The sequence below is a fragment of the Leishmania donovani genome, chromosome 21 (assembly GCF_000227135.1).
Source record: "Leishmania donovani BPK282A1 complete genome, chromosome 21".
Classification (NCBI taxonomy): Eukaryota; Euglenozoa; class Kinetoplastea; order Trypanosomatida; family Trypanosomatidae; genus Leishmania; species Leishmania donovani.
Window position 1 is genome coordinate 564,890 of NC_018248.1, and position 26,277 is coordinate 591,166.

At 61.5% G+C, this 26,277-nt stretch overlaps 8 protein-coding genes across 8 annotated transcripts; all 8 read right to left on the reverse strand.

Annotated features, from left to right (window-relative positions):
• Positions 1-593: 593 nt before the first annotated feature.
• Positions 594-3,743, reverse strand: LDBPK_211620 (hypothetical protein, unknown function; the record flags this gene model as incomplete). The annotated part of the gene is made up of 1 exon (XM_003860631.1): positions 594-3,743. One exon carries the CDS (start codon positions 3,741-3,743, stop codon positions 594-596), a length of 3,150 nt encoding a protein of 1,049 aa, XP_003860679.1.
• Positions 3,744-6,618: 2,875 nt separating this feature from the next.
• Positions 6,619-7,722, reverse strand: LDBPK_211630 (hypothetical protein, conserved; the record flags this gene model as incomplete). The annotated part of the gene is made up of 1 exon (XM_003860632.1): positions 6,619-7,722. One exon carries the CDS (start codon positions 7,720-7,722, stop codon positions 6,619-6,621), a length of 1,104 nt encoding a protein of 367 aa, XP_003860680.1.
• A 1,547-nt stretch (positions 7,723-9,269) lies between these two features.
• Positions 9,270-11,060, reverse strand: LDBPK_211640 (zinc finger domain-like protein; the record flags this gene model as incomplete). Its single annotated transcript, XM_003860633.1, has 1 exon — positions 9,270-11,060. The coding sequence occupies one exon, from the start codon at positions 11,058-11,060 to the stop codon at positions 9,270-9,272; it is 1,791 nt and encodes a 596-aa protein (XP_003860681.1).
• A 2,364-nt stretch (positions 11,061-13,424) lies between these two features.
• On the reverse strand, positions 13,425-13,646 carry LDBPK_211650 (hypothetical protein, conserved; the record flags this gene model as incomplete). Its single annotated transcript, XM_003860634.1, has 1 exon — positions 13,425-13,646. One exon carries the CDS (start codon positions 13,644-13,646, stop codon positions 13,425-13,427), a length of 222 nt encoding a protein of 73 aa, XP_003860682.1.
• A 427-nt stretch (positions 13,647-14,073) lies between these two features.
• LDBPK_211660 (hypothetical protein, conserved) lies at positions 14,074-14,880 on the reverse strand (the record flags this gene model as incomplete). Its single annotated transcript, XM_003860635.1, has 1 exon — positions 14,074-14,880. The coding sequence occupies one exon, from the start codon at positions 14,878-14,880 to the stop codon at positions 14,074-14,076; it is 807 nt and encodes a 268-aa protein (XP_003860683.1).
• Positions 14,881-16,500: 1,620 nt separating this feature from the next.
• Positions 16,501-17,940, reverse strand: LDBPK_211670 (2-oxoisovalerate dehydrogenase alpha subunit, putative; the record flags this gene model as incomplete). Its single annotated transcript, XM_003860636.1, has 1 exon — positions 16,501-17,940. One exon carries the CDS (start codon positions 17,938-17,940, stop codon positions 16,501-16,503), a length of 1,440 nt encoding a protein of 479 aa, XP_003860684.1.
• A 2,231-nt stretch (positions 17,941-20,171) lies between these two features.
• LDBPK_211680 (hypothetical protein, conserved) lies at positions 20,172-20,837 on the reverse strand (the record flags this gene model as incomplete). The annotated part of the gene is made up of 1 exon (XM_003860637.1): positions 20,172-20,837. The coding sequence occupies one exon, from the start codon at positions 20,835-20,837 to the stop codon at positions 20,172-20,174; it is 666 nt and encodes a 221-aa protein (XP_003860685.1).
• Positions 20,838-22,728: 1,891 nt separating this feature from the next.
• Positions 22,729-25,977, reverse strand: LDBPK_211690 (methyltransferase-like protein; the record flags this gene model as incomplete). Its single annotated transcript, XM_003860638.1, has 1 exon — positions 22,729-25,977. One exon carries the CDS (start codon positions 25,975-25,977, stop codon positions 22,729-22,731), a length of 3,249 nt encoding a protein of 1,082 aa, XP_003860686.1.
• Positions 25,978-26,277: the final 300 nt, after the last annotated feature.

The window sequence follows — 26,277 nt, forward strand, 5'->3', positions numbered from 1 at the left end:
GGGGGGGGGGGGGGGGGGGGGGGGGGGGGGTGCGGTGGGGCTGGACCCTCTGATGCCACGCACTGAGCGGTGGGTGTCTGCGTGCTTCCCCCCTCCCCACCCCCACTGCGTTTCACCGGTTTAAGTATGCAACCAGAGCGAAAAGAAAAACGGAGTTCATCATCATGGGGAGAGGGAAGGCCGCGGCGTCGGGTGGGTCGGTCGGAGGCTAAGGGTGAGAAAGCATCCGCAACAGCGAAGAGGCAGTGGTGGTGGTGGTGGTGGGGGGTGAAGGCACGGACCAGGGAGAGGGTACGGCGCGAATCTTGCCACCGCACCAGAGCGACGGTCGCGTCGTCGGCGGCCGGCAAGTCGGCAGCTTGTCCTCCTCACACTTGCATTGCTGAGTACGCCATCCCCGGCCGCTGCCACCAACGGTTTCTCGCTCATCGCCAACGAAGAGCAAAGCGAGGGTGGCACGCACGCGAAACAAACACGCGCGCGCATGCACGCCAAGCGCGTGGGGCGCGTCCTGAGATGACAACTGAAAGGCGTCGGGTGGCCTGCAAAGGCGCCACCTTGCTTTGCTCGCCAGCCCTCTTCGAGGTCCGCTTTTACTCAAGATGGATCACCTCGCGAAACTCCTGCCCAAGGGTGCACCGCTCACCATTTTTGTACCGGTTCAGCGATGCCACTGATCTGGAGTCCCCATGCCGCAGCATTACCCGACAACTCGGTGTAGCCATGGCACTCCGGATGCCTTGTTGGATCACCTCCACCTCATTGGCTGCCCGCTGCCGCGGCAGGCCGCGACGATCGGCCGGCTGCTTCGTCTCGCCAGCGCCCTCGAGACTTCGGCTCCCGGTGCTACCCTCCACTGAATCTTGAGACACTCCCTCGTCTTCGTCCACGCCGTTCTCGCCGCACTCGGAGCCCTCCTCGGATACGTCCTCCAGAGACACACCAATGAGAAGCACCTTTGATGGCCGTTTGAAGGAGGTATCCACGGTGATTTCTATCTCTGTCAAGATGCAGAGCACATTGTCGATCATGCACTCCAGCACCGGCACTGTCGTGGGCGACGGTGCTCGACGGACCGCCTCTGGCGTGGAGTTCGTGGCGCCGTCTTCGGAGCTGCCAACGCCGCCGCTGCTGGGACGGCCACGCGCGGGCATCGTCATCGCCGACGCCGTGGGCGTGCTGCTGATGCCGCCGCCACTGGTTAGGTGCAGTTCCTTGCCGCTGCTCTCCAAGTCCGTGCGACATGTCACTTTCAACGGCTGCATGGTGGCGTTGTTGTTGGCCAGCGACGTGCCCTTGGGCTGCACCGGTGCCATGACAACAGGCAGGAAGGCGAGGCGCATGGGGCGGTCTTGTAGGATTTGCATGGCGACAATAAAGGAGTCCACGCGCGGCTCTGTAAAGACGGCGTTAGAGGCGCGGTGCGGGGTGCTGCTAGGCGGGCTCGCCGTCTCGCGCGCGAAGCTGGCGGTGGAGCTGCCCGCGTGGGTCGTCGCGGCAGCTGCTGCCGTGTCTCCCCTGGTGTGCCCGGGGCCGCGAACCGCTAGCGAGGACAAGTCCATCGCACAACGGTGGCTTACGGAGTCTAGCTCCGACGGTTCTTCGGGACGGCAGTACACAAACTGCAGCAGTTGCTGCTCCCGCGTGGTCAGCCCTTCGCGCTGACCTTTGTGATTGGAGATGTAGAAGATTGTGAAGGGATGGAAGCCACAGGAGTGCGTGAGCGAGGAGTCGACCCCGTTGGTGAAGTAGTGCCTGTTCGCTGATGCGTCGTAGCTGGCGTGCGCCTGTGCACCGTAGAGGCGAGAGCCACACGCCGAGTTCCCCTTCTCCACGTGAATGAGCACTGTGACAAAGACGTTGCTCGCGTCCCCGATGAAGCGCGCCCCACGGTGTAGTGTGAGAGAGGGGTTTGCGACGACGGCGGAGCCGGGCTGTCGGCTACGCGTGGGGCGAGTCAGCCATGGTTTTGACCGCGGAGACGATATCGGTGAAGCCCCGGTGGCGTTTCCATCAGAATGGGGTGCCGCTGTGCAGCTTCTTACCACGCTGTCGCCATTATCTCTCCCGCTCGACAGCTGTTGCTCCAGATGCTGCGCAGAGATGCTCAAGCAATGCGACAAGACGGCCCCCCTTCCCCCCGCGTTGCCGTCTATGAAGGCCTTTTCCGCCACGTTGTCCGCGGCGGCGACGGTGCGACTCTGAATGCACAGCGTCGCGGCGTGCGCCACCGATGATGAGGGGATGATGGTTGACCTGCGCCGCCCCTTGCCCACCGCCAGCGGTGAGCTATCGCCGCTACCTCCGCCTTGGTCACCCGCTTCGTCGGCCTTGTTCGTGTCGGCAAGGGAGCGCACGCTGTGCTCGCTGGCGGAGGTGCTGTCCGGCCTCTGTGCCTTCTCGTCCGTCAGTTGGGCGTCGGTGTCCAAGTGCAAGACACGTTCTACCGGAGCTGACGCAGTGGTTGCACCCCTGGCCGCCGACGGCTCCTCGTGCGCATGGGCGTGCGGCTTCTGGGGTTCTCTGCTGCCTGTGCTTCCCGTGGTCAGCGTCGGAAACTGCGGTAGTTTCACCCTCCCAAAGGGGATGCCCTTCACATTTAGCGAGGTGAGCTGCGAGGTCATCTCCTCGCCAGCGCCGCCGCTCTCCGCGCGGTCTCTGCTCTCGTTCGGCGTCTCCCGGGGGACGGTGAAAACGCTCTCCGTGAACGAGTCACCCAGCTCGTTACCGGGCGTGTGCGGGGGGTGCAGCTTCACCGATGTCATGATTGGCGCCGACGGCTTGAACATCGACGTCGAGGTGCGCCCGTGCACAGACTCCTGGTTCCTCCCTGCGTTGTGGCCGAAGCCAGAGCTGCAGCATGCAACGCTCTTGGAGGCAGCGAGGCCCAACAGGTTGACCGGCGCAGCTGCATTGGCCCGGCTCAGCACAAAAGAGGAGAAGTACAGCGACAAGATCATCCGCTCCACCCGCGCGACACTGATCGCCAGGGCGCGCACGGCGATGCGTTGGTGATGCACCGCGGGGTTCGTCGGTCCCGTTAAGCTCCGCAGGTTCAGCTTCCCTAGCAGGCCCATTAGCCAGCGCCACTCCTTGCCTACGTGAACGGTGGCAATGATCACGTCCCGCTCCTCCTCGAGCTTGTCGATGCCGTGAAGGAAGCCGGGGCCGCCAATAGCGGGTAGTGTGGCAGACATGCTTGCCGCCGCCCCCCCGGGCATAGAAATTCTAGAGAAGTGCTGCAGCCCCGACTCTTCTGGGGTCATCGGCAAACTGCGCATGCGGGCCGGTTCATCTGCATACGCCAAGCCCAGGGTAACCCGGCGTGTCTCCAACTCTGTCTCCACGTTGCCCACCGCGGTGCTCAAGTACGTTGCGTGTTGCTCCATTTCCTTAACGATCTGTGCCAACGCTGAGTTGAACACGCGCTGCGGGTGCTGCATGGCGTAGTAGCTCAGCACTGTGCCGATCACTGTCAGCAGGGGCACCATGACACCCACGTAGATGCACCTACCTCGACGAACGGCAATGTACAGGGGTGGAATCCCAACAATCATGAAGCACAACCCCAGCAGCACCGCTGTCAGCAGCGTGGAGAAGCACGTGACGAAGAAAGACGGGTTCGAGCGCAGGGCTTCCGCCTTGATATCCAGCAGAGCCGGTAGCGGCACCTTGACGGTCACTGGCTTTCCCATGGCATCCACGCCCCTCTGCTGCTGATCTGCTTTTCTGGAATCGTCCATTTCGTGCCGAGAACACGGCCTTCCGCTGCAGCTCTTAAAGACTACGCGCACTACACCCCGCTCCCTTCCTCCCTACCTCCCTCACGCATACACACGCACAGCCTCCTTACTTCTCTGCTCTTCGCGTCTTTCCTCCTTCGTTTTTGTGGAGCACGTGAGACGGCACACTCAAACGCAACGGCTGGCGTGATGCCGATGCGGCTGTCACGAAGGGAATATACGAAGAAGAAATGGAAGCAGAAAAAAAAGAGAGCGAAAGAAGCGTGCGCTTTCTGTCAACACCGCAGAACGAGAAGATGCGGAGGGGAGGGGAGGTGGAGGGGGAGAGGAGAGCGAAGGGGAGGGTTCCCAAAACTGACGTGGGTGAAGAGGCGCGTGGAGGAGCAGCAGATTCCTGGCAGATTGAGAAAGAGAGAGCAAGGAAGCACAGCAAGACGGAGGGAGATGCGTGCGTATGTGTGTCTTTCACTTCCACTAGGTACACACACGCGCCCACCGCTGCCCCAAGACACCGGAGATCGATCTTCTCTGAAGCAGGGCACGACAAAAACAACAAAGAAAGACAAGCCAAGCAGAACGAGCTATCCCTTCTCCTCCCCTCCTGCGCACGCCGGCAAACAAAAAAAGCCGGTGAAGATGAAAAGAGGCGGGGGGCGTGGAGACTGGGCCGCAGAAAACGGCCGCAGAGAGGAGGAGCAACAAAGGCGAGGGCGGCGGCTGAAGAGTGGGGAGGATCGGAGTCGACCCGGTATGCCGTGGCCCTCCCCCGTGGCACAAGAAAAACAGCAAGTTGCAGAGGAAGCGGGTGTACGTACGTACGTATATATGTATGTTGTGTTTGTGAAAGATTTTGAGGAGCTTTTCTGCGAGGGGGGCGCACACGACAGTCAACCAGAACCAGTCGGAATCTGGTGGGCACCGAATATATATATATATATATACGTATGTGCGTGTACTTCCTTCGCCAACGTTTGGGGGGAGGGAGGAGGGGGAGAGCGAGTGAGCTGCATCGAGACGATCCAGCGCGGCAGTGCCTTCACTTCAACCGATCCCACTGCTGGGGTGTGTGCGGGCGTGGCATTGTGCCGCCTGCACACCGGGAGGGCCATACCGGCAGGCATGCAGCGCGTCTTTCGAACAGGCGCATGCACACGCGCATAGACTGTAGTTGTGCAGCAATGCCGCTGCCAGTGCCGATGCTCCTTTCTTCCGTAGGGGGGGGGGGAGGCATTTCTCTTTCCTGTACGCTTTTCTGTGTCATGCAGTTGATCTCCCGGTGCGGGTATCCGCTTGGGCATCTGTGTATGGGAGCCGCACCGGCGCTCTGTCCACCACATCACCATGATGGCCACAAGAGCGAATATATTCGTTTCCTTCGCGCCTCAGACACAAGTCCGCTTCTCTGCCACACAGCGCGGGGTCCAACGCCCCACGCTGCCACCCACGGCCCTGTCCACACAGGCCCCACCTCGCGTGGGACCATGGCAGCCGTCGACACACGCCGGTCCAGCAAGGCGCCGATGCAGTCGCCTGAGAGCACGGCCCCTGCCTCGCACTCTGCCCGCTGCGCAGGGGGCGTCGACGCAGCGCCACGCAGGGCCTTGACCGACAACATCAGTAGCGCTGAATTGCTCTGACCTCGCTGCGTCGCGGGCACCGGGCCCTGCCACCACCACCAGGAGTGGCTCGGCATTGGGGAGGGTGAGGTGGGGGCTGCTGGGCTTCCTTCCTCACACACGCAGAGAGTCGGGAGTGGAGGGGAGGGGGGGGGTGCGGTGGGGCTGGACCCTCTGATGCCACGCACTGAGCGGTGGGTGTCTGCGTGCTTCCCCCCCTCGTCATCATCTGGAACCGTACATTAGGCGGGAACAACAAGAAATGAAGACAGAGGTTGGCCAGCGAAGGTAACAGCACCCAAAGAAGGCGAACACGAAGACCAGCGATGGTGCGTGCCAATGCGAAGAGGAGAGGCGGAGGGAGTCGGGTAGGGAGGGGTGCGCTGCCTGCTCGGTGCTGCACCTTGCATCTGCAATGCATTTCCCTCTGCACCTTCGTTCTCCTGCAACCACGCGCATTACACTCTGCACCAAAGGAAATACCGGCACGTAGGGGGAGAAGGGAGGAGGGGCGTGCTCGTGACGTGTGCTCTTCGAGTCCTTCGCTCACGCGTTCACAAAGTCGCACGCACACGCCGCGCTGCATCGCGACGTCATGAATTTCTGGTGTCGGCCAGTTTCACTGGACTGCTCGTTTTACTTCTTTGCTCGCTAGCCCTCCCACGTCCGCCGTGCCGCCACCCAACCGACCTTCCCTCCATTCCAGACACTGCGAACGCAGCTCGTGGTCCTGCGCGGGGAACAAGCGGGACAGGGAGGTATGGGGCCTCGATGGCACCGATGCATGCAAACAACAAAGAAAACGTACAATGATAGGCTGTCGGGACTGCGGGTGAGCACCTACAGGCATGCAGCAGCGCGGCACAGGTACACGAACGACCACATCCGGGAAAAGAACGATAGCGCTGCAGGGCTCCCCCACCGAAAAGGGAAGGACACAGAGACCAGCGACCCACCACGATGAGGACCACCACCAGTACTGCAAGAGAGAGAATACCAATGTGCGCACCAACGCGCGCGAACACGGGAGTTCCAGTCGCTGAAGGAAAAATAGAAAAGCGCACCTCGGACAGCGACGCTCGTGAGGCCATCGCCACTTTTCGCCACCTTGGCTGCAGCGACTCTCGACGTGACGCTTCGCGCCATCGCCGCCGTAGTGGCCGTTGTTGCTGCTGCTGCTGCTTCTGCTATGCTCACCACCCTCCGCGCCAATACACATGCACCATCGCCTCGCCGTTCCACGGATCGGTAGGAGACATTTACATGCCAGCCGGCTCGTGCGTCCGCTCCAGCACGTTGCCTCGCAAGGCTTGTGGTAAGTCTGCGCCAGTGTTGCTCCGGCCCCAGGAGGTGCTCTCGCCTCCGCGGAAAAGGGCGAATTCGGAGCCGACACAGCTCGCCGCGCTACCGCCGCCGCTGCTGTTCGCCGGCATGGTCGAGCCCCGTGGGAGATCAGGGTGGAGACTCTCTGCCGGCACCAGTGGTGCAGCATTGCCCTGGGGCCGCGGCGCGGCCTTGCCATCGCTGAGCATGCCGTGCCGTGCCGTGCTCCCAGGGCCTGAGCGGGGGGAGCCGAGCGTGGACAGCGGTGGGCGTCTTGAGAGGTAGACGGCATTCCCTTGCTTTGCCTCCGCGGCGACGTCCGTCACCTGACCCAGCAGCGCTGCGGGGGTGGGCGGCACGAAGACGCCGACCGTTTTCACCACCGCCTTCGTAAAATTCGCCTCAGCCACATTTGCCTTTGTCAGAAAGTGCTGCTCCACCTGGTCGCGCAGGTCCCCGATCTCCGCAAAGACGGCCGAACTCACCCACGTATCCTTGCGCACGCTCTTGGGCCGCACGTGCCGGCGCCACTCCCAGTTCACGGTGCTCGCGAGTCGCTGGGCGTGGTTGCTGCCTTGATCGAGGTGGACGTTTCGCGCTGACATCTTTGATCGGTTCAAGGAGGCGACGCTGCTACCGTTTATGACAAAACTCGAGGCAGACACGCCGCAGCCGACGATGCTGCGGTTGCCCACGGCGAGCACGCCGCTCTTCTGCAGCTGCTGGCGCCTCGCCTCCAAGGTCCACCGTAGCGTCAGCAAGTTCAGCTCGACACGGTAGTGGACAAAACGCACCGGGCGGTAGTAGGCAAAGTACAGGAAGAGGGCGTTTACCGTGGTACACGTCGGGATGACTACCAGCAGATACAGCCTCTGCTTCACGCCCTGAGTCACGCTCTCATCTAGGAGGACCTCACCAGCGCTCGGCAGCCGATTCGACTCTCCGGCGTTATCGTCAGGGCTGTAGATGTACAGCGGCGGCACCACGACGAGCATAAGGAAGATCGCGGAGAGGACCGCATTGGTGATGGTAAAGATCATCTCGTCCAGCGAGTTCGCTCTTCGCGTCGTCATCTGCGTGAGCTTCGCCGGCGTGAGAGAGCGAGCGTGCAGGCACACGCGTAAACACCCGACAAAGACGGTGGCGGAGCCAACGATGTAGAGCAAGAGCAACGGCACGCACCAGAGAAGTAGGGGAGGGCGAGATGGGCAGGCGAAAGGATGGCTCGGCAATGAAACGAAGAGGTGCACTCGGCAGAGCCAAAGTGAACCCGAGTATGCCGAGTACGAGGTGGGGACAACGCAAGGCGAACGAACAAGTCACCAAGCGCAGTTGACACCGGCAGGCCACAAGGGCGGGAGAGAGAGGACGAGCAGTGGACCGTCGGCGCAGCCGCACTATCCCACACGCCACAACCAACAGCTGCGAACGACGGCTTTTGAGAATGTCTACAGCCTCGCTCGCTCTCTGTGTGCGTGTATCGGGGGAGGGGGCGCTGAGCAGTTTCGGAGGCAGCAAGAGAGAGACCCAGCAAGACAGAAGGAAACTTCGTAGGCGCACGAGCATGATGGGGCACACACAAGGGCAGACAGACGCCGTAGCTGCGAGGGTGAAAGAGAGTTGCGTTTTTGTTTCGCAATCACGAGTCCGCTTCTCTGCCACACAACGTGGGGTCCAACGCCCCACGCTGCCACCCACGGCCCTGTCCACACAGGCCCCACCTCGCGTGGGACCATGGCAGCCGTCGACACACGCCGGTCCAGCAAGGCGCCGATGCAGTCCCCCGAGAGCACGGCCCCTGCCTCGCACTCTGCCCGCTGCGCAGGTGGCGTCGACGCAGCGCCACGCAGGGCCTTGACCGACAACATCAGTAGCGCTGAATTGCTCTGACCTCGCTGCGTCGCGGGCACCGGGCCCTGCCACCACCACCAGGAGTGGCTCGGCATTGGGGAGGGTGAGGTGGGGGCTGCTGGGCTTCCTCCCTCACACACGCAGAGAGTCGGGAGTGGAGGGGAGGGGGGGGGGTGCGGTGGGGCTGGACCCTCTGATGCCACGCACTGAGCAGTGCGCTCCCCCCACTTGTCATCAGGAGGGACCCCAAGCAGGGGAACAGCGAGAGAGAAGGACTGGTGCCCGTGTGCGCATCGGAGCGCGTTCCAGCAACGCAGCGGGCGCGCAACCACATGAAGGGGGGAGGGGTCTTCATGAAGACGCTACATAATGTGAAGTTGCGGCGGCCGCTCAGCGAAAACCCCTCCCCCGCGGCCAAAGCGCTCCTCCGCACACGCGATCGCGACCTTTTACGGGGACAGCACGCACTTCTTTCCTGTGGCTTCCTGCCTCCGCATCCACATGGGTTTGATGCGTAGTTTCGACTCTGCGACAGCAAGGTAGATGGAATCACTGGCACCATGCCCCTGTCATCGCCCTCGCCACCACCAGAGGCGCATTGGGGGGGGGGGCTGCGGTGGCGGATTAGCGACGGAGAAAGGGAAGGGGGGGGAGGCAAATAGACGGACACCACTGCGGCGCTCTCCGCCTTTTTTACGCCCCGCCGTGCATCCACGCTACTAAGACCCTGCTTGGCCTACTCCGACAGTAGCGGGTGCAGCTCACCGGACGCAAGCAAGTCAAAGGTGGGGTAGTGCACCCCATCCCCGTAGATTGGTCGGAACGTTGGAAAGCCGGTGAGCCACACAACGATTGCCACGCGTTGCGCCAAACGCCTGGCGACAGCCGCCCAGCGCCATCCACGGTCGTCTGCACAGCCGCCAGGGCGGGCCGCTGTGGCTCTCCTGTCCGCCTCCGCCTCAGCCTTCAGCATCATCTTCACAAGCGGGTCACGCGCGGTGGAGAAAAGATCGACGAAGTTCAGCCACTTCCCCAAGTCGTATGGGTTGCGGTACGTAAAGTTGGTGGACGCGTATACGTGCGTGCGCTTCTCATGCACGTAGATGCTCTCGATCGCCGTTGTGTTCTCCAGCACCAGGCGCTTGTTGACGTACAGGAAGAGTGACATGCAGAGACAGACGATGACCGTCACGCCGAATGTCAGCGTTGTCAGATACGACGTGAGCAGCACACCGGCGGGGCCGTAGGGCATGCGCAGTGCACGCAGTTTCGCCTCCACGGCGGCCTTGTTTGGAGACGTCCTCCACTGCGCGTGCAGTCGCCTAAACCTTCGAGCGTTGCTGCTTTCGCGTATGTAGCCGTAGCCCAGGAAGCCGGTGGCCAGCAGGGTGCCCACCCACAGCCACCACACAAACAGCAGGAAGTAGCGCTGGTTCTCCGCGTCGACGCAGTTGTTGATCCACGGGCAATGATGGTCCATCTTCGTGACACACTCGTTGCATATGGCGCAGTGGTGCTCGCGCGGCGCCTTCAGGCGGCGGCAGTGGTGGCAGTAGCGCCGCGGCACGTCCAGCAAGCGAGCGACTCGCAGCCGCGGTGGGCAGCGCTCAGCGGTTTCAGCAATCGCCTCGAGCTCGAGAAGTGCGTCCAGCGATGCCACTGTCTTTGGCCGATTCGGCAGGTGGCACCGGTGGCACCCTCGTGCATGGAACACAGCACTAGCACTCCGGGTAAGACGGGTGAAACAAGCGAGTAGCGAGCGCATGCTACCTCTCCGACAGGCAACGCCGGCTTTTTGCTGGTGTAGCGGCACCGTCGCAGCAGCGTCTCCGTCCGCGCTCTCATCGCCCCTAAAGACACGCACAACGCGAATGCCGAGAAAGTTCGTCGTCGGGAGCGGCGGTTGCGACGGTGCCACCATTCCCGTAGCCGCCGGCATAGGCACTCGAGGCGACGCGGGGTCGTTGAGAGTAGTGTCGAAGGGGCCTCGAGGTGCCTCCGCGCCCCTGCGCGGAGAGGAAAACGCGTGCTGCGCTAACGGGACACCAGCAGCCATCGAGCTTATCTCCTGCGTGCGGCCATGCACCCGTGGGCTACCATCGCCTTCTTTCACGCCGTCATCGCCGCTGTCTTCCGAGGAGTCGGAGTTGTCGTAGGGAGCACCGGCCGCGTTGGTGGTGTACGGGCCCCGATACGTGTACTCCGGCGGTGCTTGGCCGATGTGCCTCGAAAATGTTGTAGAGCAGAAGTAGTTGACATAGATGTTGAAGGAGACAAACACAAGGAGACACTGCAGAAGGACGTACGGGAGGGAGCCTGGCGTGGTGAGCACCGGTACCACGTTGCGCGCGAACGTCACCACAGTGAAGGTGACGAGGGCCACCCCCAAGGCGACGACGGCCCAGCCCACGACCCGCGTCGAGGCGTTGAAAGACGTGACGAACCAGCGCTGCTGAAGAGTGAGCCATATGGCGACGAGGTACTGGCGCCTCTGCAATGCATAGCGGAGGAGATCCCCGTTGTCCATCGCCGTCCTCCAGCGCCGCTTGCGCAGACGCTCTATCGGTGGGGTCCGTGAGTTATATGAAATCTTAGTGTGTGCGCGTGCGTGCGTGCGTGCGTGTGGCTCGACACATACATAGAGAGATGAAGGTGGTTGAGCAACGCTGTTCAAGTGAGACGAGCGAAAACCCGGCGGTGTGGAGGTGGTTGGAGGTGGGTGCGACGTGAAACATGTGGGCGAAAAGAGCGTCGATGCAACGGAGGCGAACAGAAAGGAAACAGAATTTGCTGGAAGACGATGCATGTAAAGTGCAACGGAAAGGCCCGCCACGTCGCCCACCCCCCACACACACACACGCATGGGCGCATGCCGAGTAGATCTCTCTCTCACCGCGCATATTCACAGCGAGTGAGGATAAAGGTCTCCCACCGATGGGCACTCGCGCCCGCAACACCTTTTTGAGCCTACGCGCTCATCTGTGCATGTCTGTGGTGGGAGAAAGGGTGGGAGTGCTGTGCGCCACTGCATTGTCGTGCCACGTGCCCACGCTCCCCTGGCTGCGTGTCTCTTTCGTATTTTTTTCAAGGCGCGTCCATTTCGCTGCCACATGGCATCCGCTATACTGCACTGTTTCTGACTCTATCACACAGGCCCCACCTCGCGTGGGACCATGGCAGCCGTCGACACACGCCGGTCCAGCAAGGCGCCGATGCAGTCCCCTGAGAGCACGGCCCCTGCCTCGCACTCTGCCCGCTGCGCAGGTGGCGTCGACGCAGCGCCACGCAGGGCCTTGACCGACAACATCAGTAGCGCTGAATTGCTCTGACCTCGCTGCGTCGCGGGCACCGGGCCCTGCCACCACCACCAGGAGTGGCTCGGCATTGGGGAGGGTGAGGTGGGGGCTGCTGGGCTTCCTCCCTCACACACGCAGAGAGTCGGGAGTGGAGGGGAGGGAGGGGGGGTGCGGTGGGGCTGGACCCTCTGATACCACGCACTGAGCGGTGGGTGTCTGCGTGCTTCCCCCCTCCCCTCGTCATCATTAGGAGGGGCCCCAAGCAAGGAGACACAGAGACGGGGAGGCACTCGAAGCAACCGCAGACATGGCAAGAGAGCGTGCGGCGAGGAGACACACACAGACAAGCATGCGCCGGCGACGTGGGCGAGACGGTGGGGTAGTCGACCAACGCGTGCCCAGTAGTCTAGTGCCTTGGCGCTGTCGCCGCACTGTGCGCGATCATCGCGGCGTACTTGATGGAGGGGGCGCGCTTTGGCGGGTCGCGCGACCGGCGGCGCAGCCGCAGCTCCGTGATGTAGCCGCGCATGAGGCCGTACTTCGTGCTGGGGCTCGTGAGATAGTAAAGGTACGCATAGCTGTAGAGGCCGCCACTGTGACCGTCGGAAAAGACAATGCGCAGGGCGTAGCTGCCAACGGGAATGACCTTCGTGATCGTGATGCCGCGGCGGCCGTAGATGATGATATCCTTGCCGCCGAGTGCGCCGTCGGTGCTAGGGGTGTAGGCGCGCAGGTACTCGGCCAGCGCGCGCGTCCGCAGCGGGGCGCCGGAAGGGACGCAAGGCGAGTGGAGAGCCGGCCAAGACGCCCTCGTCAGTTCTCCAGCTGGCGCGCGATGAGCAGAAGCCGCGGCTCTTTCCGGCGCATGCGACGAGGCTGCCGGCCCTGCAGACGAGGAGCGGGCAGCAGGTGCAGTAGCAGGCCTTGACGAAGATCTGCCAGATGAAGTCCTAGGCGGTTCTGTCGGGTCAGACGGATCCGCCTCGAGAGAGACGCAGCGCATCACTTCGATCGCGTCCTCAGGCCACGTGAACTCAACGTACTGACGCGACTTGTCAACCTGGACCCTCGTCGGCACGAGACGCTGCCGCACATTTCGTTGCGCCGCGAGGCGCTCTGCCAGACTTGTGTTGGCGACGCGCTGCGGCTCGAACTTTCGCCGCGGCTCCGTAACGAGTTTTTCATCGGCTAGCCAGACGTTCTCGGCGAGCTGCGACACCTTAAAGGCAACAGAGTCTCCGAGTTTGCTGAGAAGCGAGGAGGTGAAAGGGCGACGAGCCGTCGCGGAGGCGCACGCCGCGTGCCGCGGCGACAATGAAAACGGCGGAGACGACGATGCAGCTGTGCGCCGACGGCGTAGATACGATAGAGGCGCGATCGCAGCGAGGACGCGGGCACCGGGCGTGGCGCTGTTCATTTCCGCTAAAGTGGCAAACAGGAAGAGCAACGCGACAGGAGCGAGAGAGCGCTGCGCTGGAGAGGTGTCGATGGAACCACCGCCACGACTACCAGCGGCGGCGGCGGCAGCAGCAGCAGCAGCAGCGGCACCTCTCGCGCCGGTCTGTGCCGCTGGCGGTTGCGTGTACGTTTCCGCGTCACTGCGCAGTGAGCTCCTGGTCAGGCAAAGCGCCGGCGACAAGAGAAGGGGGGGGGGACGGAAGACGGAAGGGAATGAGGAGACTGCCTGCCCGCACATCGGTGAGGGTCTGTGCACGATGCAGAGCCTGACGGCAGCGGGCCGCCAAGGCTGCATACGCGAAAGAAAAAGGGGGCGGGGAGGGGAGAGAACCGAAGTGGCGGTGACACGAAGGCTGCATCCTCCGCAGTTCCCTAGTCGTTCCTCATCGTGAGGCGCGTTCCTTTAGTTTGCCTCACCAGCATGCCATGCACACTTTCGTGTTTGGGTCCACACAGGAGATGGTGGTGGGGGTGGCGGGAGGGGATGAGGCGTGGACTTCCCACCGTCCGTTTCCTTTTATGCGTATGTGTAGCTGCACTCTGTAATGCGCTGGGACGTCCCGATAACCGTGATCACTGCAATGGGCTTGCCATCAAATTGTGCGATGATGGCGGAGAAGAAACACCCTCGCTCTGACGAAATGGGTGGCGTGAAAAAGAGAGAGGGTCGGGGCGGGAGAGTGAGACGGACTACAAGCAGATGACCTGCGCACGGAGTCGCCCTATCCATGCATGGCCGCTGCGGCGCACTGGCGAGCTCCCCGCCTTTCTTCGTCCCTGCCACACTTATCGCTGCAGCGAGTTGCTGCTAACCCCTCGCCACACCCACCGACGCTCCCGCATTCCCTCGATAATGCCACACTCCTTCACCGCATCCTGCTCTGAGGTGCCCCAGATGGTCTTCCGACGGCGACACACATATCGCTCAAACCACCAGTTGCCTACCGAGGTCGGCACTACGCAGTAGAGGAAGCGGAAGATGGAGCGAGTGAGGAAGCGATCGAGGTGCATGCCTACCCGGCACATCGCCGTGTAGTTAGTGGAGACAAAGAGGTCTGTCTCGGCAGCGCTGACGAGCCGCGAGCTGGCAGTGGAAAACGTCACCGTCGACGCGGAGGTAGCTGCACCACGACCGTAGGAGGCTGCTGTCTTTTCAAAGAGTGTGCGGTCATCCGCGGCAAGGCCACCCGGCCGCACGCCGGTGAGGAAGCTGGCTGTCTGGGAAGGCACTTTCTCGATGAGCACAAGCACAAGGTCCGCGGGCACAGGAAGCGCCATCTGTGGCAGCGCCGCCGAGCAAGACGCACGCGATGCGGAGGACGACGGCGCACGCTGGAAGAATAGGCGGCGCACATTGGCTCCCTCCTTGGAGTCGAGAGAAGCGAAATAGATCCGGTGGCGGTCCAGACCCTCCGCGATCTCGTCTTCCACATTCCTCCTCGCGTAGCTGAAGAAACTAAAGAAACTGAAATTGCGCTCCAGAACGTAACGCACACGCGCTTGACATAGCAGGCAATGCCCATCGAAAACCAGCAGATTGCGCGGCAGCTGTGCCAGCAGCTGCTGGTAGTGGCTGCCGCGGAAACGCATCATCGGTGATGAGCGGCCTTGTTGTGCGGTCGCTCTTGTAGCGCGTGTTCAAGCAAGGAAGGAAAATGTGCGTGTTTGCCAGCGTGAGTGCGCGAACAGCGAAGGCAGCGTGCGTTCGTGCGGAAGAGCGAGAGCGATACGGAAAAAACAAAGGGTAGGGCAGGGTAGGGTAGGGGGCGATGGGCTTAGCCGACGTCCGTGCAGAGCTGTATCAGCACGATCGCTCATTTTTTTTTCATTTTTTTTTGTTTTCGTTTTCGTTTAGATAACAGTGTGCCCATTCTACGACACACGAATAAGTCAACACGTATACACGCGTACAAAACACCACAGCCCACCTGGCCCTCTGCTGCGCCACGGCTACATCCCCGTGGCCGTCTAGGACGAACCGTCCAGTCGGTCGAATAAGCGTCCGGCGTCTAGCGGGGAGCTTTTTGTCCCTCTTCGTCCGTCCCTCGCATACGTGCTGCGCCGCAAGCGCTACACCTAAGCTTAGGTGTGGACTGTATGGTTCGATCCGAGTGGGCCGCGTTCCGTATCCTGCTCGATGGGCGGAAGCGGTGGCGTCTGTGGTTGAGGTAGCAGAGGTGGCTAGGGGTGGTCTGGGCACATGCCCCACGGGCCCAAGAAGGAAGTCGGCGATTCACAGGCCAGGGCGCTCGGAGTAGCCCTTTCAGCGTCGCCGCCTGTGCGTCATGTTTCCCCCTCAGTTGCCTCACCCGGCGGCACGACAAAAAAGTGAGCTGGCAAGAAAAAAACGAAAAGCGATCGAAGAAAGAACAACAAGAGCCCCTCGCCGTACCGACTGCGAGGAGGACTGGGAAGAGAAATGGAGAGGAGGCAACGAAACAACGTCCACATCAACAAAACGTCCGCACCTACCGCACAGGCGCAGGAGGAGGTGCGACCTCCAGACAAGAGAATGCGAGCGACACGCGTACCAGAACCCCACTCGCCTTGGCTTGGCATCGCCGTTTCCATTCAAAGTGCATCCGTTTCTCTGCCACACAGCGCGGGGTCCAACGCCCCACGCTGCCACCCACGGCCCTGTCCACACAGGCCCCACCTCGCGTGGGGCCATGGCAGCCGTCGACACACGCCGGTCCAGCAAGGCGCCGATGCAGTCCCCCGAGAGCACGGCCCCTGCCTCGCACTCTGCCCGCTGCGCAGGTGGCGTCGACGCAGCGCCACGCAGGGCCTTGACCGACAACATCAGTAGCGCTGAATTGCTCTGACCTCGCTGCGTCGCGGGCACCGGGCCCTGCCACCACCACCAGGAGTGGCTCGGCATTGGGGAGGGTGAGGTGGGGGCTGCTGGGCTTCCTTCCTCACACACGCAGAGAGTCGGGAGTGGAGGGGAGGGAGGGGGGGTGCGGTGGGGCTGGACCCTCTGATGCCACGCACTGAGTCATGTATATGTGTGTGTGTGTGTGGAGTAAAGGCACGAAATCACACAGGGAGACGATGGCGCCGTGGTCCACGTGAGGAAGGAGGGGTGGCTGGGTGGGAGATGCGACGGCACCACTATACAACACGATGCTGTAAACTGGCGTGAGTGCATGTGTGCTACCCACCCTCCTCGCATGTCTCCTTTCGCGTGCGTCTGCGGCCCTCGCGGCGGCACTAAAGCTTCTCCTGATCGTAGATAGACCGGTGCGCCTGGTAGTGCTCCACCAGCTGCGCCCTCTGCCGCTCCAGCTCTGGCGTCAGGTGCTCAAAGACGTCATCGCACAGGGTCGATACTGGCCATGCAGGCAGCTTCTCCTGCCGACGCAGCTCGCTAAGCACCTCTCTGCGGGTCCTCTCGACAACCTCCGTCGACTGCTCGGGCGTCCACCAGCCACGCTCTGCCATGAAGCGCTCAAAGCGCTCGATGGGGCTAAAGGTCTCTGCGAAGTGCTCGATCTCGTCCCGCGAGCGGTACGCGGTACTGTCGTCGGAGGTTGAGTGGTGCGAGAGGCGGTACGTCAGTGCCTCCACCAGGACGGGCCGGTGGTTGTTCAGGATCAGTTCACGTGCCTTGCGCACGGTATGGTAAACCGCCAGCGCGTCGAGGCCGTCGACTCTGGCGGCCGGCATGCCGTAGCCTACCGCACGGCTCAAGATGCCGTCGCCCATGTACTGGCTGTGGGTCGGGGTCGAGATGGCGTAACCATTGTTGCGCACAAAGAAGAGGGTGTGCGAGCCGACGGTGCTAGCGAAGTTCAGCCCAGCGTGGAAGTCGCCCTCGCTCGCGGCTCCCTCGCCGAAGAAGGTGGCACAGATGCGCGCCTCCGGAATCGTCGACAGCAGCGTGCCAGTCGGCAGCCTCCTCTCCAGCGCCTGGTTTTCTAGCCGAAACGCGTAGCCGGCGCCGGCGCCGTGAGGGATCTGCGTGGCGAGCGGGGAGCTGACCATCTGCGCATTCAGACGCTTGCTGCCGTAGTGGATAGGCATCTGACGGCCCTTCAAATCGCACTCACAGTTGCCCATGCACTGCGCGATAAACTCGGGTATAGTGTAGCCGCGGTACGTCAGAATACCCGCCTCTCTGTATTGCGCGAAGAGCTCGTCGTTGCTGGCCAGCCCAGCCGCCGCGCCGATCACGGCAGCCTCCTCGCCAAACATCGTCATGTAGAAGGAGATGCGGCCTTGCCGCTGCGCCTCTAGCATTATCTTGTCTATGGTGTTGTGCGTCAGCATCGCCGACATCATGCGCTCCGCCACCTCGCGAGTGATGACGCTCGTCTCATCCTTTGCATGGTAGCGAAATACCTGCCCAAGCTCGGCGCTCTGCAGCTCAGTTTTGCCAGCCTCATTGACGGTTGAAGGCGTTGCTGCAGCAGCTCCGCTGTCTGCCTTTTCCTCCACAAAGACGCCGCCTTGCAAATCGAGCACATGGAAGATCGGCGCAGCCGGGTCAGGCTCGTCATTGAACGTCAGCGTGCTCGTGGTCACCGGTCCATCCTTGAAGTCAAGGTTCCACACCTTCTGCACCTGGCGTATCGCATCACTTAGCGAGGTACGGCCAGCGATGGCGGTGGCGAGTGCGTTGCAGCGCACTGCACGAGAGATGTGGAACATGACGCAGATTCGAGAAAGGGTGGTGGATAGACGAGAGACGGCGGACGGCCAGGGGTGGAGGGGAGCGCAAGTCGGTGACGTGCGACTTCACCGGAATCGAAAACGAGCGCACGCACACAGACAAGAAAAAGGGAAGAAGAGGGGGAGAGGGAGAGAAACGACAGGGACGTCTTTGAGGAAGAAGGGTTGAAGGGGAGGGTGGTGGAGATGTTTGTGTGCGTGCGTGTGTGAGTGAGGGCAAAGGGCAATCCTGTAGGTGTGCTTCACCGAGTTCATGCACACCCACACACAAACACAGAGATTGACACGCACGTACGCAAGCGAAGGAAGGAAAAAAGGTAGCCTATCTATCTATATAGATAGATAGTTACTTGCAAACATAACAACAAGAGAGAGCGCAGCGCCGGTGGCGAGCGACGCGCACGCACGCGCACGCGAAGAAAAAAGGAAACCGTCAAGAGGGCCTCGATTCCACGACAGATTAAAAAAAAAAAACGGACGCCTGCGTGTGGACCACTTGAGGAGAAGTGGGTGATGGATTGACGGGAGATGAGGATAGGATGAACACGAAGGAGATGAGAAAAAGGAGTCGCGGAAAAGGGGGAGAGGGAGCAAGGCGAGGTAAGGGCGATGCGTCACAAAGAGCAAGACATGTGGCGAGGGGGTAGGGTGCAAGAGAAATACGCAGAAACACTCACGAGTATGTATTTGGTGGTGGTGGTGGTGGGGTGGTGATAGAGAGAATATCGGCGAGAGAGGTGAGACTGCTTGTCGTCGATGGCGTTCGAATCGGAGGGATTCAAGCGACGGGGTAGAAACGTTGCGCTGTGACGGGGCAGATGGGGGGAAGGGGGGGGGGCGGAGGGGCGTGAGTGGGGGAAGATGTGACGTGTGTGAGGGAGTGAGGAGAAAACAGACGGCTTCTGTGCATGCGTGCGTGTGCACGCGTACGTCGGTTGACCTTGTTGCTCAGCTGTGAAAGCACGGTCACGCACACACACAAACCGACGCAGGCAGGCAATCCCGCGCGCGCGAGAAAAGAAAGGAAGAGGGGGCTGATGTGAAGTGTGCGTGTGTGAGAACAGCGTAGAGGTGGGGAGGTGATGGGCAAGGCGCTGGATGGGCAGCAAGGTGTGCTGTGGGGGGACAGAATCACCGGCGGATGGGGGAGGGGGGGGGGAGATCTTATACGCTTGTGTGTGTTTGATGCAGCACAGTCGGTACCGCGAGATTGAAGGAACTGAGGCACGTACAGAGAGGGAGAGAAGGGAAGAGGTGGAGGTATAGTTGACGCGTGCCCGCATACACACATACACAGGAAGAGGGTGGCGCAAAGCCTGGAGTGCGCACGATGCGCATGCACGCTCCGGGTATGAAGGCGGCCCTCTCGCACGACTACGAGCGTGGCAGTTGTGTGCCGCCAACCGACGCCGCCGTGATCGGAGAAAGAAAAAGCAGCGGCCACTTCGTGACCCACGCTGCAGCGGCACGATGAAGTTCTCCGTGAGTGAATAAAGTGCACTAGTGAACCAAAGCCGTCACTGCATTGCACCCTGTCGGCACCAACTTCTCTTCCCGCCGGCGCTGTCTGCGTAGGGAGAAGGCAGGGAAGGCGGGTGGGGTGGGGGGATACAAGCAGTGGCTGCCCTGCTCACGTCCTCGTTTTCCCTCTTTTTTTTTCTTTCGCGTTCTACTTGGCGCAAAGGTATGTGTGCGTACGTGTACGTGTGTGTGTTGGGTGGAAGGGGGGGGTTCCGTCACACTTGGCGGCGCTCGACACTCCGCGGCCTCGCCTTCTCGATGGACACCGGGGGGGGAGGTAGAAGAGGACGGGGGGGGGTTGAAGTGTGCATGCCGCTCAATATCCAGCCTCCCCCCCCTAACACACAGACGCCGATGAAGACATACAAGCGCACCGAGTGACTCGTACAATGAGCTGCAGGTATATATGATGGATAAACAGAGACACGCGCCCTTCACGAGCGCACAGACACACGCACATGAGCGCAACAGCACAACCCCATGGCTTGCCAGTAGTAGTGTACATCGAAGTGATCGCATTCTGCCACGTCACCGACTGCCGTCCCCAGCACTTCCCTTGGACTGATGGCAGAAGGCCTCCCCTCATGCAGACACACGTGCGGACTGACGGGGAGGGAGGAGGAGGGGGGTCATTCTTCCCTCTTCGCCATCACTGCCTCTGTAGCAACTGCTGCGGCTGCGGTGGCATTTTATGCCTCCGTCAGGTCATCGTTATAGTACAGGTGAATGGCGGGGATGTAGTAGTCTGCGTTCAGTCCCAAGTCTTCGAAGGAGTCCGCCTCGTCATGGATGCCGTTGTCCTCGAGTGTGCGGGACATGTCGAGCTCGCGCGGGTCGGGGTCTAGCCGCACCCACGTATAACTGCGCGCGTGCGCGTTAATGGAGAGGTAGCGCTCACGTAGGAGCTCCTCTAGGGTTTCCTCCGCGCACACCTCCAGCGTCGTCTCGTCACCGGTGAGCGTATTCACAATGCGAATGCGACGCGTGCGGCTCGTCAGGGCTCCGATGATATACTGCGGGTCTTTCCACCACGGAACGTCGTAGTTGAGGTCAATGTTGGAGTCGGGGTAGATAGTAGGCATGTGTGGCACCCGGCCCAGCGGCATCGCGTAAGTGCGCATGCCGCTGTTCGGATCTACACACGACCGCAGGTCGTTGGCCTCAGCATCCCACCAGTGCGAGATGTCGGTGCCGGCCACCTGCACCAGCGGCTTCGTGAGGTGTGCAAACTTCGGCATTTCCTTGTAGGCGGCGATGAGCGGTGTGAGGTCGAGCACTTTGCCATTCAGTGAGACGTATGCGTCGTCGTGAAAGGCGTGCTCTCGCACCTCCTTGGCCGTGTAGAAGCGCGACATGGGCTAAAAGCTAAGGGAAGAGAGATGAAGGCACACAGCGATCGTCACCTTCCCACACGTGCAGCGTTCCGGCTCTGCGCCTTTTTCTCTTCCAGGCCGTGTCGGTGGCGCGCGCCAACACACCACGCAGAGTTCACGTTTCGAGAGGATAATTCCTCCGCACGGATCGAGCGAGAGAGGGGTGGTGGGGGAGGGGGCAGGAAGTGCAGCCTTTCGCAGGGACCCGTCACCACAGAAGGAGTGCGGGGGTCGTGTGATTGGGATTGAGGTGCTTCATGTTGTAATGTTTTCGATTAATAGAAGGAAGGAGGAAGTAGTGTTGTGCGAGGAAGTGCGGCAGACACGAGAGATGCAGCGGGGGCGTCAGTGGCAAAGAATGCCCGCTGCGCCTCCCAAAAAGCAGCAGCGAGGTAGAGAGCGTGATATATATATATATGTACACACAGCCGCATGCAGGCACCTCGAGGTGGCCTTCGCTGTCCCAGACGTGGACAATAGCGTTAGTGGAAACTGACACCCGCGTTCCTCTTCGTTTTCCCCAGCTTTTCATCGTTCTGCATTTCTCTTTGCCCGCTTCCTCTGTCTCACCTCCGTCAGTATCGGACGTGGCACGGGGGGGGGGGGAGACATGGGGAGGGGAGGGGGGCGGCAAAGCGCCCTTACGGGAGATGGGCGGCGGCGGTGGGAGAAACGATAAATGCCCCCATATACGCATATATATATATATATATGCGTATATGGGGGCATATATGTATCTCCGCACACACACACACACATCACCACCACCACCACCACCACCATCACCACTCCTGTGAAGAGAGGGGCATGAAATCGAGTACAGGCAGCAGCGAAGGGGTGGGGTGGGTGGGGGTGGACAGTCAAGCCGTCACACGAGATCGGCGCAGCACTGCCGGGAAGAAAAGCGAGGCGAAGAAATAACAAGGACGAAACAACACACAAGCCAACACAGACACGATGCATGCATCACAAAACAAGGCGTGAGGGGGGAGGGGGTTGGGGCGGAAGAAACATGGCATCACGATGTGAGCCGGCCCGCCTCGTCTACATACGCACGCACGCACAAATATATATGGTCCTGCAGACATCCGCCAAGAACACTAGGGCGGGGTAGGGAGGTGGTGAGAGGGCAGTGGCCCTGTGCACGGTAGCATAGATAAAGGCTACAGAGGCGCACAGCCGCAGTGACGCGTAAGCACAAGAGGAAAGGCGAAGGGGATAAAGAAGGAGAGGGGGAAGAGGGAGGAGGTGACAAGAGACGCAGATGCAACATGGAGTGCAATCCATGGCGAGCACACCAGCACAACGCGCATAACAGTCCACTCTGCAGCCGCGGCCAAGACAACAACAACGCGGTAGCAGTGGTTTAGTGACCGCCAGATACGTTCGCCGCGGAAGGAAAGGGAAAACCAACAACAATAACGACAAAGAACCAGATGAGGGATGCTAAAGAGAGCTCGTGAGGAAGGCGTGGCGGGCCGCAGCAGTTCAATAGATGTGGAGCAGCGTAGAGGAGGCTTGAGAAGGGCGGCGCGCAGGGGAGGCGGGAGAGAGGGAGAGGGAGACATGCTCACGACGACACAGGACAACAACAGCATCACCACAACAAGGAAAAGCGAAAAAAAAATGAACATGACTAAGCGACTCTGGAAGACACTAAGACGCATCGAAAAGAATGAGAGGAAGACGAGGGTGGACATCAGCGTCGCATACCTATAGCACCCATGATGGAGTCCTGCTACGCAGCTCACGTGTCAATATGCACACACCCGCGGCAAACCTGAGAAGAAATCAAATAGACAGAGAGCCGGGCAATAGCTGCTCTGGCTCCCCTCCACACACCTTCCCACCCTCCAGTGCCATCCCCGCCGTCTCACAGGAGCATCGACGCAGCCCAGCCGTTCTTGTTGTGAACCAACGGTGCAGCGGAGGCGTCGCGGCCAGTCCTCGGCGACTGTCGCTCCACCGCCGCATCGCCGTAGGTGACGCTCCACTCATACCAAACCCTCTGCTCCGCCAGACCCGTCCGCCGATCAAGCTGCACGCGGATGGCGACCATGCGGCTTTCTTCCGCCGCTGCTTGCCCGACATCCTGCAGCTCCGCCTGCTGGGCGGGCTCGAGCGCAAAGACGCATGGAAACCAACTGTACATGTCCTCCGTCCTCTCCACAGGGGCAGTGGCGATGATCGTGGCTGGCGCGGTCGCAGACTCGTAAAGCACCGCGGAGAAATAGCCAGCCAAGCCGCAGCAGCGGCCACACGGCGGCACCTGAAAGACAAGGCTCGCCGCCCGCTCCAGCGACACGGGCTCCCGCCGCTTCATCGCGCCGCGGTCTCCCTTGTAGTCGTTACCGCTGCCGCCGTGGAATCGGTGCTCGAAGGTCCAGCACGGCTGCGGAGGCGCCAGTGTGACAGCCCTGCTGAGGTTTGTGACAAGCAGCGTATGATTGAGAGCAGCATGGCGGTCGTGGCAGCCCGGCGGCGGCACCGTCAACCCTTTCACAGCCGCCTCCGTCACCGCCGCATCAAAGGTGGCAGACATGAGCGGCGCCACCCACGCAGTGTATTGCTGTGGAATGCACATGAGGTGAGGGTTGAAAGCGATGCCGCGGCTGAGCTGGATGTCCTCGAGCTGAGCGTGGAAGGCCTCCAGACACTCCGGGCTCAGCTCGTTGTCGCCCAGACTCCCGAGCAGCTCAGAAACGATAAGGTCGCACAGACCGAAGTCAGCCGGTAAGGTGAGCGAGCCGTCTTCCGCGGCGGTCGCAATGGTGCGCCCGTCGGCGACGATCACCTCCAGTGTGTGTCCGAAGGTGTAGGCTAGCTGCATCCACTCGGGGTCATTCGCCCACCGCATTCGCGTGAAGGCGGCAGCTGGGGGATTCTTTTCGATGGCGAAGATGCGCAGTCGCACCCCGAGCGCGGAGACAGCGTGGAGGCACTCATCGATCAACGGGCCGCGACCGCAGCCGAGCAGCACGAGGTGGAGTGTCCGCTCATCCGGCGAGGGCACCGGCACCCTCTGCATGGCACCGTGCTTCGCGAAGAACATTTTGTTCTGATGCGCGTGCTGCTGCTCCGCCCCGGCGGCGTACCAGTCCCGCACGTAGTGAAAGACTGCCTCGCGGTACTGCCGGTATTTTCGTGCGTCGCGCTCAAAGACTTCGTAGACGCCGCTCGACAGGTGGTGGCTCAGTGGCTGTAGTGGCAGTTGGAGTTGACCCTCGAAGGAGGCAAAGACGTCGCGGGTCGGCTCCTCGACGCCTTTGAAGTGGAGGTAGTTGAGCAGCGGGTACTGGTCAAAAAAGGTGCGATCGAACACTGGCATCGCGCGCCGGCGCAGCAGCTCCACAATGAAGGTGATCGCGCTGACAAAGGGCGGGTAGGTGCCAGCCCAGCGGGAGGCCACCAACGGCTGGAGATCCTCCGGCATCACGTAGGTGTAGCGGCTCCGCAGCAAATGAGAGCGGCGACAGTCGGCCGCTGCCTCATACGATGTGTCGGAGGCGGAACCGGAGCCCTTGGAGCCCCCCTTCGCCGCCGCCACGGCCGAGTCGGCTTCGTGGCTCGTCTCAAGCTCTGTAACGCTGTCGTACCAGTCGAAGAGTGAGTAGCCTGTTCGACTCCCTTCGCTCTCGCCGTCGTGGTAGGCCGGTGGCGTTCGCCGGAGCGGTGCGTTGTCCTCGTCGGGGTTGCCGTGGTTAGGGTGCGCCTGCTCCTGCGCCTCCACGACGTCCTCCTCCGCCAAAGTGGCGCTGGGGCGATGGTGCGTGCTGGAAGCGGTGCCTGGGGCGTCAGGGCGGTAGTTGGGGTGCTCGTGCGGCGCCACCCCGTGCGGCGCCAGACACGCCAGCAGCGCCGGGGCAGTAGGGCACTCAAAGCCGACGACCTCCTCGCCGAGCCACTCGCTGGGCAGCAGCATGCGCGGGTTCCACGTGGAGTAGTAGAGCAGCGCCATCAAAGACGAAGCCGCCTCGGTATGCACCACACCCGAACGCGGCGACGAGGACGACGACGGCGGTGATGCGTCAGACATGAGGCTCGTAGTGGTGCTGGTGACACTACAGGGTGTATTGATGCGGTATATCACCCGCCTTGAGTCCGTCTTGAGAGTGGAGTAGCCGTAAAGGACGGCCTGGCGGAGACGCTGCAGCTGGTAGCGATGGGCAGGGTTGCATGCATCGCAACGGACCCACACCTTCACCCTCGTGCACTGCTGAATGAAAGACAGCACTACATCCGCGGCAAGACAAGCGACGCGGATGTTGCGCTGATTCTCCTCTTCATCACTCATCGGCTGCGCGCCGCCGCGCTTGCCTGCTGTGGCACCCCCCTCGTTGTCCTCCTGATCGCGGCTGTCGTCGTCATCTCCGCCAGACCATGCGACGTCCGCGGCATAGAACGGTAGCGGCACCTGCACGGCGCGTAGGCACATGAAGGCTGCTAGCTCAAGCTGCTCAGCGATACGCTTCCGCTGCGCACGCGTCGACCAGCTTAGCTCCGTCACGACACCGTTCATCGTCTGGCACCACTCCGACGGCATGTGCAGCGCGCTCCACGTCCCGGCCACCTCCCTGCGCCACGCCTGATGTAGCATGTGGGGATCAGCCGTCATGTTCGGCGGAGGGCACGGACCCAGCAAGAGGGAGCTGAAGGGAAGCGAATCGTAGCTGCTGCCGCTTCTGGACGGACCGGCAGCGTTCGAGGCGTTGTCCTTCTGCGTGACGGCGGCGGCATCGCTGTCCCCCGAAGACGGCGACGACCTGAACCGCGGAAAGCGGCCGAGAAAGCACGTGCCGAACGTGGCACTCAGCATGCGCGCTTGCTTGATGGAGCGCATCAGCACCGGCTCCCCGGTGATGCCGTACACACGCAATGAGGCAGGAGAAAACACGCCAGCGCGCGCCCACTGGTTTTGAAAGCGCTCCCGCCCATGCAGGCAGTAGTCCTCCTCCATGGCCGAGGCGGTAGCCTGTGCCTCGGGGCCATTGCTGATGCCACCGCCATCGAGCGACATTCCGGGAGACTGAGGGAATAGTAGAAGGCGGAGATAAGAGGAGCGACTTGGAGGATGTTTCGTGAGCGTGTACACTTCGCCGTTTTTATGTATGCGTCTATGCATATACACCAGTGGCTCCTACGAAAGCGCTTTTCGAGTGCTAAATCTGAGGGAGTGGAATAGCAGCAGCAGTAGCAGACTCACGGTGGGCGAGAGAGAGAGAGAGGAGAGGAATAGCGGAAGATGGAGTGGTACAGTGTGTCGACATGGCACGCTTGTGTGCATGTGTGTGTGTGTGTGTGTGTGTGCGTGATTCGTTGTGCTGGCGATGCGCATAGGCGACTCTGTCACGGAGAGGCATTTTGCTTCGCCGTCCGGGCAAGGGTTGACCATATATGCCATAAAATTAATCGGGAGGTTGAG